Source organism: Acipenser ruthenus, chromosome 55, assembly GCF_902713425.1.
Source record: "Acipenser ruthenus chromosome 55, fAciRut3.2 maternal haplotype, whole genome shotgun sequence".
NCBI lineage: Eukaryota > Metazoa > Chordata > Actinopteri > Acipenseriformes > Acipenseridae > Acipenser > Acipenser ruthenus.
This window is the reverse complement of record NC_081243.1, coordinates 1,234,909-1,252,447: the sequence shown is the minus strand read 5'-3', so window position 1 is coordinate 1,252,447 and position 17,539 is coordinate 1,234,909. Positions and strand designations below refer to the sequence as shown.

General features: G+C 49.0%; 2 protein-coding genes and 1 pseudogene across 3 annotated transcripts; 1 reads left to right on the top strand and 2 right to left on the bottom strand.

Moving 5' to 3' along the window:
- Window positions 1–282, bottom strand: part of LOC117401606 (NF-kappa-B essential modulator-like) — a 7,866-nt pseudogene extending 7,584 nt beyond the window's left edge.
- A 2,087-nt stretch (window positions 283–2,369) lies between these two features.
- comta (catechol-O-methyltransferase a) lies at window positions 2,370–11,328 on the top strand. 2 transcript variants are annotated; one of them, XM_059017137.1, is made up of 6 exons: window positions 2,370–2,504; window positions 5,863–6,151; window positions 7,074–7,267; window positions 7,943–8,074; window positions 8,612–8,688; window positions 11,195–11,328. In XM_059017137.1, exons 2-6 carry the CDS (start codon window positions 5,863–5,865, stop codon window positions 11,196–11,198), a joined length of 696 nt encoding a protein of 231 aa, XP_058873120.1. In that variant the 5' UTR covers window positions 2,370–2,504; the 3' UTR covers window positions 11,199–11,328. The 2 variants fall into 2 exon arrangements, with proteins under 2 accessions (XP_058873120.1, XP_058873119.1); XM_059017136.1 differs by lacking the exon at window positions 11,195–11,328 and having other exon boundaries at window positions 2,372–2,504; window positions 8,612–10,541.
- abt1 (activator of basal transcription 1) lies at window positions 10,640–15,516 on the bottom strand. The gene is made up of 4 exons (XM_034002632.3): window positions 15,297–15,516; window positions 14,311–14,620; window positions 13,444–13,619; window positions 10,640–11,692 (listed from the first exon to the last, which is right to left on the bottom strand). The coding sequence occupies exons 2-4, from the start codon at window positions 14,612–14,614 to the stop codon at window positions 11,294–11,296; spliced, it is 879 nt and encodes a 292-aa protein (XP_033858523.2). The 5' UTR covers window positions 14,615–14,620; window positions 15,297–15,516; the 3' UTR covers window positions 10,640–11,293.
- Between the last annotated feature and the right edge of the window lie 2,023 nt (window positions 15,517–17,539).

The following is a 17,539-nucleotide window of genomic DNA, read 5'->3' as shown; positions in this document are numbered from 1 at the left end:
GACTAATGCTGTAATAAATGTCAATTTCATATACAAACGATTTATGTTTTAGTACGATTTTGCGGACCTAAGTTATTCTGTTTTTCACTGTGATTTATATAGATGTTCTGGTCTGAATTATTTTTGCAAAGATTGGAAAATAAGTGTCCGTGGCTGCGGTTGTTCTGTCGTATCGTGTCGTGACAATGTATCGCTACATCTCTGTTCTTTATAGTGTTCAGGGTCGGGGTCGATTCCTGTTTTCAAATCCCGTTCCTGTTTTAATTAATCCCAACACGTCATTGATCAAAATTCGCTTCTCTCAGCGGGCTACAAATGAACCGGATTACTATAATTACTAATATACAATTCTGACCAAACGTTTTGCCTCACCCTATATAATCAACTGGTGTTGCTTCATAAAGTCGGATGAAACCTGCTGAATAATGTAACGTTAACATATTGAATTGCACACCGCTTTGGAGTTTTCCATACACTTCAGGAAAAACTGATACAAATTGAAAAATGGGACATTTCTAAATCAAATACTGTACTACTATTATGGCTTCCGGTAGACACTTGCGATATCGTTTTGTAGTTTATTTGATTACGTTACATGATGTTAAATAAAATATCTAAATTATGTTTAGCTATCTCTGCTTATCTATCTCTCTCTCTCTCTCTCTCTCTCTCTCTCTCTCTCTCTATATATATATTAATGATGTCTCAATTCTAAAATTCTAGGTGATTGTAGCCATCGCTATAAACCTTTAGCTAAACAAACAGTTTCAGATTTCATTTGAAGTTTGAGTTCCACTCATTCATCTGATAAAAGCAGATTATTTTTCCTGCATCAAAAACGGTCCCGACTTTTGTCTCCCTCCTCGGCGCCTTATTGCATTTCTTGCGAAAACAGGAGATAGCATCTTTAATCAGACCGCGCAACGCTGGAGAAATGAAATGCCCTCCTAACGGGCGTTTTATCAAGCAGGGAATGAGATTAAACTAAGCTGCAGATTTAAGCAAGCTGTCTGTCTGTCTGTCTGTCAACAGATCAGGGACTTCACAGGGCTAGAGACTGTCTGTCTGTCTGTCTGTCTGCTTCGCTTATCAATCCACAGTCCAGGTGAAACGTGACTGCTCATTTCACTGCCTAAACAGAGAACCACACAGTACACTTCAGTACAGAGGGAAAGACTCGCATTGCATATAAAAACACACACACCATTGTAAAAGAATAGCACAGTGAAAGCATGGTAAAGCATAGGCAAGCATTGTAAAGCACAGAGAGGTCTGGTAAAGCATAGGGAAGCATTGTAAAGCACAGAGAGGTCTGGTAAAGCATAGGCAAGCATTGTAAAGCACAGAGAGGTCTGGTAAAGCATAGGCAAGCATTGTAAAGCACAGAGAGGTCTGGTAAAGCATAGGGAAGCATTGTAATGCACAGAGAGGTCTGGTAAAGCATAGGGAAGCATTGTAAAGCACAGAGAGGTCTGGTAAAGCATAGGGAAGCATTGTAAAGCACAGAGAGGTGTGGTAAAGCATAGGGAAGCATTGTAAAGCACAGAGAGGTCTGGTAAAGCATAGGGAAGCATTGTAAAGCACAGAGAGGTGTGGTAAAGCATAGGGAAGCATTGTAAAGCACAGAGAGGTCTGGTAAAGCATAGGGAAGCATTGTAAAGCACAGAGAGGTGTGGTAAAGCATAGGGAAGCATTGTAAAGCACAGAGAGGTCTGGTAAAGCATAGGGAAGCATTGTAAAGCACAGAGAGGTCTGGTAAAGCATAGGGAAGCATTGTAAAGCACAGAGAGGTCTGGTAAAGCATAGGGAAGCATTGTAAAGCACAGAGAGGTCTGGTAAAGCATAGGGAAGCATTGTAAAGCACAGAGAGGTCTGGTAAAGCATAGGGAAGCATTGTATGATCATGATTATTTACTGTGCAAATATTGGAAATAAAAAACTCCCATTGATTTTACTACAGTATGAGTTTAATCAGACACACCTGAGCTTGTTGCCTACAGACTAACAGAAGCCTCCCACAGTAAAAGCACAGCAACGTGTCATTTTAGCACAGCGACAGCATGGCAACTGTTCAAGGAAAGCACTCCCTTCATTTATTGTCAATGGAAAGGCGCTGCAGTGAAATGGTTAAGACCCAGGCTGGCCTCGTTCGTCGGCCTCTTTGCTGTTTTGTATGCCGTTAATGAAATGCGTATTTATACTCCAGAACGCTGATCCCTCGCTCTCTCTTTGAAGTGAACAGGCCAGAGGGTTTTAATCACCCAGGAAACGATTGCAGTGCGAGTGAGAGAGAATGAAAGAGGGAGGGGGGAGAGGGAGAGGATGGGGGGAGACGGGGAGGGAAAGGAGAGAGGGGGACAGGGGGCGGAGGTGTTTAAGAAAGGGAGAGAGAGAGAGAGAGAGAGAGAGAGAGAGAGAGAGAGAGAGAGAGAGAGAGAGAGAGAGAGAAGGGGAGTGGGGAGCAGCTGGCTCAACAGTGTTCACTCTGTGGGAGGAACAAGCAGGTAAGGACGGCCAGCTCATTTTTAAAAATTTAAAGATTGAAAGTAAAGCTGGAGATATTTCAATAAGCTCACAGTGCCTCGTATCACGAGGTTTGAGTCATGAGGTAACATGAGGTATGTTTTACACTAGGTGCTGGAGAGAGAGCTGAGAATGGGGTCCCTGTATCTCTGCTGACCCGGTCTCTATCCCTCCCTGTATCTCTGCTGACCCGGTCTCTATCCCTCCCTGTATCTCTGCTGACCCGGTCTCTTCACCTCCCTGTATCTCTGCTGACCCGGTCTCTTCACCTCCCTGTATCTCTGCTGACCCGGTCTCTATCCCTCCCTGTATCTCTGCTGACCCGGTCTCTTCACCTCCCTGTATCTCTGCTGACCCGGTCTCTATCCCTCCCTGTATCTCTGCTGACCCGGTCTCTATCCCTCCCTGTATCTCTGCTGACCCGGTCTCTATCCCTCCCTGTATCTCTGCTGACCCGGTCTCTATCCCTCCCTGTATCTCTGCTGACCCGGTCTCTATCCCTCCCTGTATCTCTGCTGACCCGGTCTCTATCCCTCCCTGTATCTCTGCTGACCCGGTCTCTATCCCTCCCTGTATCTCTGCTGACCCGGTCTCTTCACCTCCCTGTATCTCTGCTGACCCGGTCTCTATCCCTCCTTGTATCTCTGCTGACCCGGTCTCTATCCCTCCCTGTATCCCTGCTGACCCGGTCTCTATCCCTCCCTGTATCTCTGCTGACCCGGTCTCTATCCCTCCCTGTATCTCTGCTGACCCGGTCTCTATCCCTCCCTGTATCTCTGCTGACCCGGTCTCTATCCCTCCCTGTATCTCTGCTGACCCGGTCTCTATCCCTCCCTGTATCTCTGCTGACCTGGTCTCTTCACCTCCCTGTATCTCTGCTGACCCGGTCTCTATCCCTCCTTGTATCTCTGCTGACCCGGTCTCTATCCCTCCCTGTATCCCTGCTGACCCGGTCTCTATCCCTCCCTGTATCCCTGCTGACCCGGTCTCTATCCCTCCCTGTATCTCTGCTGACCCGGTCTCTATCCCTCCCTGTATCTCTGCTGACCCGGTCTCTATCCCTCCCTGTATCCCTGCTGACCCGGTCTCTATCCCTCCCTGTATCTCTGCTGACCCGGTCTCTTCACCTCCCTGTATCTCTGCTAACCCGGTCTCTTCACCTCCCTGTATCTCTGCTGACCCGGTCTCTATCCCTCCCTGTATCTCTGCTGACCCGGTCTCTACCCCTCCCTTTATCTCTGCTGACCCGGTCTCTATCCCTCCCTGTATCTCTGCTAACCCGGTCTCTATCCCTCCTTGTATCTCTGCTGACCCGGTCTCTATCCCTCCCTGTATCTCTGCTGACCCGGTCTCTATCCCTCCCTGTATCTCTGCTGACCCGGTCTCTATCCCTCCCTGTATCTCTGCTGACCCGGTCTCTATCCCTCCCTGTATCTCTGCAGTCTCTATCCCTCCCTGTATCTCTGCTAACCCGGTCTCTATCCCTCCCTGTATCTCTGCTGACCCGGTCTCTATCCCTCCCTGTATCTCTGCTGACCCGGTCTCTATCCCTCCCTGTATCTCTGCTGACCCGGTCTCTATCCCTCCCTGTATCTCTGCTGACCCGGTCTCTATCCCTCCCTGTATCTCTGCTGACCCGGTCTCTATCCCTCCCTGTATCTCTGCTAACCCGGTCTCTATCCCTCCCTGTATCTCTGCTGACCCGGTCTCTATCCCTCCCTGTATCTCTGCTGACCCGGTCTCTATCCCTCCCTGTATCTCTGCTGACCCGGTCTCTTCACCTCCCTGTATCTCTGCTGACCCGGTCTCTTCACCTCCCTGTATCTCTGCTGACCCGGTCTCTATCCCTCCCTGTATCTCTGCTGACCCGGTCTCTATCCCTCCCTGTATCTCTGCTGACCCGGTCTCTTCACCTCCCTGTATCTCTGCTAACCCGGTCTCTATCCCTCCCTGTATCTCTGCTGACCCGGTCTCTATCCCTCCCTGTATCTCTGCTGACCCGGTCTCTTCACCTCCCTGTATCTCTGCTGACCCGGTCTCTATCCCTCCCTGTATCTCTGCTGACCCGGTCTCTATCCCTCCCTGTATCTCTGCTGACCCGGTCTCTATCCCTCCCTGTATCTCTGCTGACCCGGTCTCTATCCCTCCCTGTATCTCTGCTGACCCGGTCTCTATCCCTCCCTGTATCTCTGCTGACCCGGTCTCTATCCCTCCCTGTATCTCTGCTGACCCGGTCTCTATCCCTCCCTGTATCTCTGCTGACCCGGTCTCTATCCCTCCTTGTATCTCTGCTGACCCGGTCTCTATCCCTCCTTGTATCTCTGCTGACCCGGTCTCTTCACCTCCCTGTATCTCTGCTAACCCGGTCTCTATCCCTCCCTGTATCTCTGCTGACCCGGTCTCTATCCCTCCCTGTATCCCTGCTGACCCGGTCTCTATCCCTCCCTGTATCTCTGCTGACCCGGTCTCTATCCCTCCCTGTATCTCTGCTGACCCGGTCTCTATCCCTCCTTGTATCTCTGCTGACCCGGTCTCTATCCCTCCCTGTATCTCTGCTAACCCGGTCTCTATCCCTCCCTGTATCTCTGCTAACCCGGTCTCTATCCCTCCCTGTATCTCTGCTGACCCGGTCTCTATCCCTCCCTGTATCTCTGCTGACCCGGTCTCTATCCCTCCTTGTATCTCTGCTGACCCGGTCTCTATCCCTCCCTGTATCTCTGCTAACCCGGTCTCTATCCCTCCCTGTATCTCTGCTAACCCGGTCTCTATCCCTCCCTGTATCTCTGCTGACCCGGTCTCTATCCCTCCCTGTATCTCTGCTGACCCGGTCTCTATCCCTCCCTGTATCTCTGCTGACCCGGTCTCTTCACCTCCCTGTATCTCTGCTGACCCGGTCTCTTCACCTCCCTGTATCCCTGCTGACCCGGTCTCTATCCCTCCCTGTATCTCTGCTGACCCAGTCTCTATCCCTCCCTGTATCTCTGCTGACCCGGTCTCTATCCCTCCTTGTATCTCTGCTGACCCGGTCTCTATCTCTGCTGACCCGGTCTCTATCCCTCCCTGTATCTCTGCTGACCCGGTCTCTATCCCTCCCTGTATCTCTGCAGTCTCTATCCCTCCCTGTATCTCTGATGACCCGGTCTCTATCCCTCCCTGTATCTCTGATGACCCGGTCTCTATCCCTCCCTGTATCTCTGCAGTCTCTATCCCTCCCTGTATCTCTGCTGACCCGGTCTCTATCCCTCCCTGTATCTCTGCTGACCCGGTCTCTATCCCTCCCTGTATCTCTGCTGACCCGGTCTCTATCTCTGCTAACCCGGTCTCTTCACCTCCCTGCAGATGCTGCTGCTCGTGGTGTGCGTGGCAGCCTGCGTGGCTCTGCTGTGGTACACCCTGGTGTTCTTTGTCATCCCGGCATTGGTGCAGTACAACGGCACGCTAGCCCTGCTGTGGCACGATGTGATCGTGGAGCGCAGCCTGGACTGGCTGACCCGCTCCACGCGCCCGCAGCGGCTCCTCACCCACGTCAAGCAGAGAGCCAGGCGGGGCGACGCCCAGAGCGTCATCACTACCATCGACGACTACTGCAGGGCCAGGGAGTGGGCAATGAACGTGGGGGACGAGAAAGGTACAGAGGAGAGACACACACACACGATACAGAGAGAGGTACAGAGGAGAGACACACACACACAATACAGAGAGAGGTACAGAGGAGAGACACACACACGATACAGAGAGAGGTACAGAGGAGAGACACACACACGATACAGAGAGAGGTACAGAGGAGAGACACACACACGATACAGAGAGAGGTACAGAGGAGAGACACACACACACACAATACTGAGAGAGGTACAGAGGAGACATACACACACATTCAATACTGAGAGGTACAGAGGAGAGACACACACACACACAATACTGAGAGAGGTACAGAGGAGACATACACACACATTCAATACTGAGAGGTACAGAGGAGACAAACACACACATTCAATACTGAGAGGTACAGAGGAGAGACACACACAATACTGAGAGAGGTACAGAGGAGAGACACACACACACGATACTGAGAGAGGTACAGAGGAGAGACACACACACAATACTGAGAGGTAGAGACACACACACACAATACTGAGAGAGGTATAGAGGAGACACACACACGCATGATGCTGAGAGGTACAGAGGAGACACACACACATGCAATACTGGGAAAGGTACAGCACAGGAGGAGTAGACATGCACACACACACACACACCTGCAACATCCTGCCTGCAGCTTCCTAAGCAGACAGCCCTCCCCCCCTGTCTCTCTCCCTCCCACCCACCGCTTTCCCTCTCCTGCCTGCAGCCTGCTCATCAGACTGGCCCTTCGATACAAAGTGAAGGCAGCCTCCTGTCCGCAGGGCAAGAGCGCTCCTCAGACTCGCTTACACGTGACAGACTTGGCATTTTGCAGAAAGGATTTGCAAAACGCAGGAATTGAAATCACAGAGAGCCGCTCAGCAAGCCTCGACCCACTTCCTTTCCCTTCCCCCGTGTCTCTGCAGGGTCGATCCTGGACCAGGTGGTGTGCGAGGTGAGCCCCGACGTGGCACTCGAGCTCGGCACGTACTGCGGCTATTCGAGCGTGCGCATCGCCCGCCTGCTGCCCCCCGGAGCCAGGCTCCTCACCGTCGAGTTCAACCACGACTACGCCACCGTCGCCAGGGAGGTGATCGACTGGGCCGGGCTGCAGGACAGGGTGAGGCTGAACACTGCAGAGAGAGACACTGAGACAGAGAGACACTCTGACACAGAGACATACTGACAGAGACACACTGAGACAGAGAGACACTCTGACACAGAGACATACTGACAGAGACAGAGAGACACACTGACACAGAGAGAGACGCTCTGACACAGAGACATACTGACAGAGACACACTGAGACAGAGACACTGAGACAGAGAGACCCACTGAGACACGAGACAGAGAGACGCTCTGACACAGAGAGAGACTGAGACAGAGAGACACTGAGACACAATGAGACAGAGACACACGGACACAGAGACACAGACAAAATGAGACAGAGACGCTCTGACACAGAGACACACTGACAGACACAGAGACACACTGAGACAGCGATACAATGAGACAGAGACGCTCTGACACAGAGACACACTGAGACAGAGAGAGACGCTCTGACAGAGACACAATGAGACAGAGACACACTGGGAAGAGACATACTACAGAGACACAGAGCTAGAGAAACACACTCTGAAAGAGAGACACACACAGGGAGGTGAACACTCTGACACAGAGACACACACTGCGGCTGATCAAGCTTGCATTCAAACCTGGAACAGGTAACGCTGCTCTGCAATAGGGATCTCATTTCCATCCTGGTCTCAGAGCTCTGCCTCTCTCCGGGTCTCAGGTGCAGTTGCTGGAAGGGGCCTCCGGGGACCTGATCCCACAGCTGAGGCAGAAACACGGGATCGAAACGCTGGACTTCATCTTCCTCGACCACTGGAAGGACCGCTACCTCCCAGACACCAGACTCCTGGAGGTGAGTGACTTTAACTGACCCTCTCTGTAGTGATTTACCATTCCGAGCTAGCCACGATTGGGCTGGTGTGCCGCTCAGAGTGAAACGAGTGGAGAAACAGCTGCTTGGGTTTGTGAGGATCGCCGCTCCTCTTTAGACTCTGTGGAGAACAGCGAGCCACAAAAACCCCAAGCAACTGCACGGTAAAGTCACGGTTAAACCTGAAAAATTACACAAATACTGCAGGGGGTAAAGATTTATATGTAACAACTGAACAAAATAAATGAATAAAGAAAGACCTTTTTCGAAACAGTTCCTTAAAGTGTTGTGAATATGGCTTTACAGACACACTCACCTCTCTCCCTCCCTGTCTATATCTCCCTCCATCCCTTTCTCTCCCCCTCCCTATCTACCTCCCTTCCTCTTTCCCCCGCCCACCCTATCCCTCACTCTCTCTCTCCCCATCTATCTCTCTCTCCCCCTCCCTATCTCTTTCCCTCCCTCTCCCTCTCCCTCTCCCGATCTCTTTCCCTCCCTCGCCCCCTCTCCCTCTCTCAGGACTGTTCTCTGCTGCGGAGGGGCACCGTGCTGCTTGCTGACAATGTGATCTGTCCTGGGACCCCTGATTACCTGGAGTACGTAAGGAGCAGCCCGCGCTACCAGAGCCAGTACTTCAGCTCACACCTGGAGTACACCAGGGCAGAGGACGGGCTGGAGAAATCTGTATTCCTGGGCTAGGAACCACACACCCCTTCCCTAATCCTAACCCCAATCCAACACCAAACCCAGACCCTAACCCCCAAGCCTAACCCAAATCCAACACCATACCCAGACCATAACCTTACCCGAACCCAACCCAACGCCATACCTAGACCTTAACCTTACCCCAACCCAACACCATACCCAGACCTTAACCTTACCCCAACCCAACACCATAGCAAGACCTTAACCTTACCCCAACACCAACCCAACACCATACCCAGACCTCAACCTTACCCTTACCCCAACCCAACACCATACCCAGACCCTAACCTTACCCCAACCCTAACCCCAACACCATACCCAGACCTCAACCTTACCCTTACCCCAACCCCAACCCAACACCATACCCAGACCCTAACCTTACCCCAACCCTAACCCCAACACCATACCCAGACCTCAACCTTACCCCAACCCCAACCCAACACCATACCCAGACCCTAACCTTACCCCAACCCTAACCCCAACACCATACCCAAACCTTAACCTTACCCCAACCCCAATCCAACACCATACCCAGACCTTAACCTTACCCCAAACCAATGCCATACCAAGACCTTAACCTTACCCCAGCCCCAACCCAACACCATACCCAGACCTCAACCTTACCCCAACCCAACACCATACCCAGACCTTAACCTTACCCCAACACCATAACCAGACCTTAACCTTACCCCAACCCCAATCCAACACCATACCCAGACCTTAACCTTACCCCAACCCCAATTCAACACCATACCCAGACCTTAACCTTACCCCAACACCATAACCAGACCTTAACCTTACCCCAACCCCAATCCAACACCATACCCAGACCTTAACCTTACCCCAACCCCAATCCAACACCATACCGACCTTAACCTTACCCCAACCCCAACCCAACACCATACCCAGACCCTAACCTTACCCCAACCCCATAATCCCAACACGTTTTTGCTTTTGTAACATGCCACACACACACACACCAGAATGGACGACACAGTGCCTCCCCTTTAATAAGGCTTCCCTTTAAACCACAGAACCCGTTCTAAGACAGCATGGCTCTGATTTGTTCCATAATGCCGTTCCTCTCTAGCACTTTCACTCCAGGTTACAGGAGGAACACAAACAGCATACCCTTGTATCCATGGCTCCTGGCCGAAGCCTGTAACACGACAGCACTGTGCTGGGACTGTGGTGTGGTGTGTGTGGGCATGCTCCAAAAGGGAGGTCTGATGGGCCAGTGACTCACTGCGCGTGACCCTGAGCAAGTCACTTCACCTCCTTGTGCTCCGTCCTTCGGATGAGACGTCAAACAAACGAGGTCCTATTGGAAGTGACTCTGCAGCAGCAGCAGTTGTTGATGATGTATAGTTCACCCTCCTAGTCTCTAAGTCGCTTTGGATAAAAACGTCTGCTAAATGACTAATTAATAATAATAACAATAACAATCACACAACAGCGCCCTCTGGTGGATACAAACATCATTACAATCAGATCACCATCTCAGTGATTATACTTGTACTTCAAAGAGATGAATTCAGTCCCATAGCAACAAGGGTCTGTGAAACCAGGCCCTGTGTGTATGGGAAACGGCCAAGGACCGACTTACATTCTAAGAGGGTGATCACTTAGAGACGTCTTGTACGGTCATGCTAAGTTGTAGAAATATGTCAGACGCGGTAAATGTTTTTTTGTGTGACAGCTCTTCTTAATGTGTGGTTTTTAACAAATAAATAAATAAAATATGTATTTATGTGTTTAATTCCAGTATCATAGACTTCGAACCCCCCCCCCCTACCCCTCCCCCTCCCCCTCCCCAAAAAACTAAAACGATTGCAGGAAATGGCTTTTTAATTTTATTTATTTTACACAGCATTTTACCTAGAGCAAATAAAAATACTCAGAAATCGCATAAACTCCATTGCAGAGAAACTGGGAATTCCAGGACCATGCAACACTGAATTTGTTGGTTTTGAAAAAGCCAAATTCGTACAAACATCACCCCGTACAAAACTTTACTTTAGCGTCAATGCGCTCCACACTGAAACAGATAAAAGCACAGGCAACAGGAAGCACTGGCCTGGCTCGTTTAACCAGGAGGTTGGACAGTCCAGCCCCTCGGATCCCATAGCCCCTGTACAGCTCTGGCCAAAGGTTTTGCATCCCCCTATAGGATGAACTAATTTTGCTTCCTACAGTTGAACGAAACTTGCTGAATAATGTGACGTTAACATATTGCATTACGCTTTGTAGTTTTCCAAAAAATGAAAAAAATTATTTGACAAATTTCTAAACATGAAATACTACAAACATGGCTTCCGGAAGACTTTTTTTTTGATTGCATGATCAATAAAAAAAAAAGAGTTAAACTTATGTTTTTTTGTATTCCTAAAATTCTAGGTGATACAAAACTTTTGTCCAGAGGTGTCACAATCGCCCCGGTCTTCATGTCAACCCCCCCCCCACCATCTCGCCTCTCCGATCAGCGGGACCCTGGTCTCAATCCTGCTTGCCTCTGGCGTTGAAGATCTTCGCCAGCAGGGAGACATTTGACTGTGATTTCTTCTCGATCTCCTGCGTTCTGGCCATGGCTTTTCGAACCTGCCTCCTCTGGCTCTTGTCCAGTGGCCCCTGTGGCCCGCGGCTCTGCTTGCCTCTCTGGATCTCCTCCTCGGTCTGCCTCTGTGTGAAGCCCCAGCTGGGCTCCTGGAAGGGCTGTCCGCTCTGAGACTTCCTCTGCCGCAGTCTCGCCAGGTCCCGACTCTTCTCCACGTTGTCCAGGTAGAAGTTGGTCTCTCTCTTGGCCTGGGAGATCTCCACTCTCATCCTCTGCTGCCGGACCGTCTTCTCGTAAGCCAGCCGCTCGCTCAGATGAGCCCACTTGAACCGGTGCAGGTACTGTGAGAAAGGCAGGGATGGGAAACAAGACCTGTTAAGCACAACCAACACCAGCAGAGTCCAACCAACACCAGCTGAGCCCAACCAGACACCAGCTGAGCCCAACCAACCACCAGCTGAGCCCAACCAGACACCAGCTGAGCCCAACCAGACACCAGCTGAGCCCAACCAACCACCAGCTGAGCCCAACCAACCACCAGCTGAGCCCAACCAGACACCAGCTGAGCCCAACCAGACACCAGCTGAGCCCAACCAGACACCAGCTGAGCCCAACCAGACACCAGCTGAGCCCAACCAGACACCAGCTGAGCCCAACCAGACACCAGCTGAGCCCAACCAGACACCAGCTGAGCCCAACCAGACACCAGCTGAGCCCAACCAGACACCAGCTGAGCCCAACCAGACACCAGCTGAGCCCAACCAGACACCAGCTGAGCCCAACCAACCACCAGCTGAGCCCAACCAGACACCAGCTGAGCCCAACCAGACACCAGCTGAGCCCAACCAGACACCAGCTGAGCCCAACCAGACACCAGCTGAGCCCAACCAGACACCAGCTGAGCCCAACCAACCACCAGCTGAGCCCAACCAACCACCAGCTGAGCCCAACCAGACACCAGCTGAGCCCAACCAGACACCAGCTGAGCCCAACCAACCACCAGCTGAGCCCAACCAGACACCAGCTGAGCCCAACCAGACACCAGCTGAGCCCAACCAACCACCAGCTGAGCCCAACCGACCACCAGCTGAGCCCAACCAACCACCAGCTGAGCCCAACCAACCACCAGCTGAGCCCAACCAGACACCAGCTGAGCCCAACCAGACACCAGCTGAGCCCAACCAGACACCAGCTGAGCCCAACCAGACACCAGCTGAGCCCAACCAACCACCAGCTGAGCCCAACCAACCACCAGCTGAGCCCAACCAGACACCAGCTGAGCCCAACCAACCACCAGCTGAGCCCAACCGACCACCAGCTGAGCCCAACCAGACACCAGCTGAGCCCAACCAACCACCAGCTGAGCCCAACCAGACACCAGCTGAGCCCAACCAACACTTTTAAAGGAATAAAATAAACTCGCCTTTTACCTTAAATATATAAACACGACAAAGAATTTGAGTAACGTGTCGTCTTTCGTTGATCTGGCTGCTCTTTACGTTCTCCGTTTTCTTTTTCATTTCTGTTTTATTATGGTGAATTACCCAGCTTATTTAGACACTCTGCAAATTTGACTGGGGAAAGATAATGCTTGGAGGAGGCTGTGTGGTCCAGTGGTTAAAGAAAAGGGCTTGTAACCAGGAGGTCCCCGGTTCAAATCCCACCTCAACCACTGACTCTGTGTGACCCTGAGCAAGTCACCTCCTTGTGCTCCGTCTTTCGGGTGAGACGTAATTGTAAGTGACTCTGCAGCTGATGCATAGTTCACACACCCTAGACTCTGTAAGTCGCCTTGGATAAAGGCGTCTGCTAAATAAACAAATAATAATAATAATAATAATATCCCATCATGCCTTTCTTCTTAAAGGCGTACAGCCTCTATAAATCAACCCCCACTATCTCACTCTCACAAGCACCTGGGTACATATCAAAGTGCTTAAAACAGAAAACCCGCCCCACTTCAGCTCTCTTGATTGGTTAAATGTTGTGTCAAGACAACACAGCTGTCATGTGGTTCCAAAATTATTTTTCAGCCACTGACTGGCAAGTGTTCTAGTCTGCTAGAAGCGAAATCTGTTTTACCGGGGGTTACCTTGATGTTCCAGAGGTCGTCGTGGAAACGGCTCCTCTTGCGGGCGCCCATGGGCGTGTTGTGGAGGCTGGCAGCGACGTTCTTGGCCACGCGTTTGTCCCGGAACTCCACCCAGCCCTCTGTGAAGCTCTTGGCATTGCAGCCAGCCTTCTTCTTCTTCTTGCGGATAGAGTGGTCTGTAATTCAGCGCAGGAGGGGAGAATGAAACAAAGCCTGGACGCGAACTGGCTAGCGAAACTGTATTGAAAGACAGTTTAAGTAATGCAGAAATATTAAATTGACTGCAAATGTTTCAGAATGCCAGCTGGTACTGTCTTCAGCTATGAGTAAACGTTTTCGCATTACCTGGAATTTTAGGATTGAAAAAAAACTATAATTTAGATATTTTATTTAACATCGTGTAATCAAAGAAACTACAAAATAAGATAAAAAAATTAAAATCTAACCTGAAATACAGTAGTATTTCAGGTTAGATTTCGAAAATGTCACATTTTTTCAATTTTTGGCAGTTTTTTAAGTATATGGAAAAACTCCAAAGCGGTGTGCAATTCAATATGTTGACGTCACATCATTCAGCAGGTTTCAATCCACTTTATGAAGTTAATTTAATCTATAGGGTGATGGACAACTTCTGGCCAGAGCTGAACTTACATTGTAATTTGACAGTTTGAAAATATTTGCTTACACGTTACAATTGAATGTGAGTCAATAAAACCTTTAAAATGTAAATAAGACTCCTATTAAACCAGTGAAACCTGGACAGGATCAAAACAGCTATGCAACGGGAGTCTTGTTTCAATTATGAACCTGGATACAAAACTTTGGCTCAATTCAATAAAGTTTACATTAATTACAGAAGTCTCTTACCCTCCGCCTGCAGGAATATCCTGCCTATCTCCCCGTGGACCCCCAGCATGTTCCGGACGTGTTTGGGTCTCATTCTAGGGGGGATGTGACCCAGATAAACCACACCAGGAACCACCACCTTCCGAGGTTTCTTCTCTTCCACGCTCTCGTCTCCCAATTCTTGGTCCATGGCTGTCTCGTTGGACACTTCTGTAACCCCGCCCACTTCATATTCGGCCCCGCCTTCTTGTTCTAGAGGCTCCTCCCTCTCTCCCAGAGGCTCCTCCTTCTCTTCTAAAGACCCCTCCTCCACATCTGACATCATGCAAATCTGAACGAAAAAAAATCAGGTTAAAAGGGAATCAGACTCCTGTTGCACAGCAGTGTGATCCAGTCCAGGTTTTACTACCAGCTTGATCAGCCACAGTGTGTCTAGCTAACAAGCTCAGGTGTAGCCTGATTATTAAACTCCTAGTGAAACCAGGAATGGATCACACTGCTGTGCAACGGGAGTCTTATTTCCATCGCTGGTTTTCATTTCAACTTAACTAAACCCTTAATTTAACTCATATTTTTCTATAGATCTTTATAAATCAAGATCAATTTCTAAAATGTAGCTAATGTCACGTGTGTCTTATTAAACTCATAGTTAAATCTGTATTAACAATGCTTTCTATTTCAATCGTTCTGTTATTTTTGAGAGCGATGACACTGTAAAGCCAAGAAGAAAATTATAAACACTTTTATTATCATACACGCAATATTATATATACAAACATATTGTCAAATATATAACTAACATTCACACGTGTATAAATCTAAACCCACAGCCCACACCATACCTTGATTGAGAATTATTACATTTAATATAACACAGAACAGCACGATAAGCCGATAACACAGATACTATATCGATAAGTTAGTTTCTTTTTTTCCAATTTAACAGATAAAGCCACGCTTTTAGTACGCCCCTAACAAAAGTCGCGTTTACAAAAAAATACTCTTACCTGCCGAATAATTATATGCGTTTATATTTCAGTTGCAATCCTACTGTAGATTCCTGGACGACTGTAACATCTAAAAGCTTATAATAATTCCAATTCGACAATATTTATATTCAAAGGTACACTAGGCTGAAAATCACACCGTCCATGCGTCTGTGAAAGCGGATACAGACATGTTGGTCTGACGACGCATGCGCGGAATGTTACAGTTCTCCAAGCTCCGCCTTCTGGAACTCTGGGGGGGGGGGGGGAGGGGGGGGATCTTTTAAAGGTCCGGCGGGGGGGGGGGGGGGATCTTTTAAAGGGCCAGGCAGTTAAATGACTGGCAACATTTCTAAGAAGTGTGGCTACCTATAATCAAAGTTGAGAAAGTGGATTCTCTTGCACTCTTTGTATGACATCACCCTCCCTGACTCAGACACAGCAAATAGTGACACACTCTCGATTTGATCGGAGGTCGTTATTAAACACTTTGAAACACACAGCGTAAAGGTCTACCCGTTATACGGATTCCTCGCCACTAGATGGCGACAACTCCCTAAAAACAAACCCGACCTAAAACTGCAAAATTGTAACATTCTGCATTTAAGCGCGCTAAATTAGCATTTTAATACCCTGCTGTTCATTATTTAGCAGCCTGGTAGGAATTAACAAAGCCGATGTGGTCAAATGACCACCATCATAAACTGTCGATTTAGTTATAAACCTCGGAGTGTTTTGTGTTTCCGTTTTTGTGCATTGTTAAATAATTTTGCTGTTTAGCCGAACTTTGCTGGGGACCCTGAAGGGGGCGTCACATTGGCTCTGACGCTCCCTGTGGGGCGGAGGGCGGAGGGCGGAGGGCGGAGGGCGGAGGGGGAGGGGAGGGGTAGGGGCGCAGCGATTGCTTCTCCTCATCGCGCAACAGCGAACCCTGCTGGCCACACACCGAACTCATTCACATTGGATAAGACGCACGGCTGGTCTCTGTTCTCCGGGATCGGTAGCCCCGTCCCTTTCTGCTCTGGATTGGTCGGTGTAAAAGCGAGTCTGGTTTTAGGCTTGTGAGATCGGAGGACGCACACACGGCCTCACAACGTCTGTGATGTGGTCACGTTCATTGATTGTTTAAAAATTTTACTATGCAGGACAGCCGCTATTAAAAAAAATATATATATGCACAATTATGTTTTTAAAACTGATTAAAAAGATTCAACCAACAAATCCTGCTAATAATATATTTATTTTTATATAGCGCCTTTCGTGGTGGACCCCCATCACAAAGCGCTTTCCAGAGGCAGGCTGTGAACTGTGCGTTATATGCAGAGTCACTTCCAATAGGACGTTGATTTAACATCTCATCCACAGGACGGAGCACAAGGAGGTGAAGCGACTTTTGAAGCCCAATTTTAACACCTCTGTTTTACTAGGATTTATTTTTTCAGCCGTCAGTAACTGGATTTCGCCCAGGCACCGATACAGCAAAGAAAACGCCATCTCTGGTTTTGTAGGAAGGGGACAATACAGCTGAGTGCCGTCCGCATAACAGCGGGACGGAGAGCCTGGAAGAGGCGGGTGGGGAAGGGGTCTAGAGCCACACGTGGTGGGGTTGTGGTTCTGGAGCAGGGAGCAAATTCAGCAGTCTGAGAGGGGCGAGAAGGGGGGTGGATTAGAAGGGGACTGAGTGAGACTTTAAGGAGAAAGATTAACGCTAATAAATTATAGTATATTATAAACAAAACACATTTTTTTTTAAAAAAAAAATCCCACTTCTTAACTTTTTTAAAACAGCAAACACCAGCCATGTGTTAAGCTCCCACGCTTCAGTGAATCACACAGCCGCCTCGTCTGTTAGATAATTAACCAGGAACAATACAGGCGTTTTAACATAATCGCCACTGCTAAGCTGTCATTGTAGAACAATACGCATTTATACTTACAAACGACACTTCTCACAAGCGCTGTCGCTTACTGACAGATAATGATACCGTTTGGTTTCCTCACATAACTCAAAGCTGACTTGCCTGTGCTTGCTGTGGCAGATAATACACCTTCAGAGACCGCCTCTCTTGGGCTTTGAAAGTGCTACTTTTTTTTGCAATACAATGTTTGCACCGAACCCTTGTTAAAACTGAGCGCCAGCGCCATTATTATTATTATTATTATTATTATTATTATTATTATTATTATTATTATTATTATTATTATTATTATTTATTTCTTAGCAGACGCCCTTATCCAGGGCGACTTACAATTGTTACAAGATA

Coding starts and splice junctions, on each gene's coding strand:
- abt1 (XM_034002632.3), bottom strand. CDS start 14,614: ATGATGTCAGATGTGGAGGAGGGGTCTTTAGAAGAGAAGGAGGAGCCT. Junction 13,620..14,310: donor GATATTCCTGCAGGCGGAGG/GTAAGAGACTTC, acceptor GCTGAATTACAG/ACCACTCTATCCGCAAGAAG. Junction 11,693..13,443: donor ACGACCTCTGGAACATCAAG/GTAACCCCCGGT, acceptor CCTTTCTCACAG/TACCTGCACCGGTTCAAGTG.
- comta (XM_059017136.1), top strand. CDS start 5,863: ATGCTGCTGCTCGTGGTGTGCGTGGCAGCCTGCGTGGCTCTGCTGTGG. Junction 6,152..7,073: donor GAACGTGGGGGACGAGAAAG/GTACAGAGGAGA, acceptor GTGTCTCTGCAG/GGTCGATCCTGGACCAGGTG. Junction 8,075..8,611: donor CAGACACCAGACTCCTGGAG/GTGAGTGACTTT, acceptor TCCCTCTCTCAG/GACTGTTCTCTGCTGCGGAG.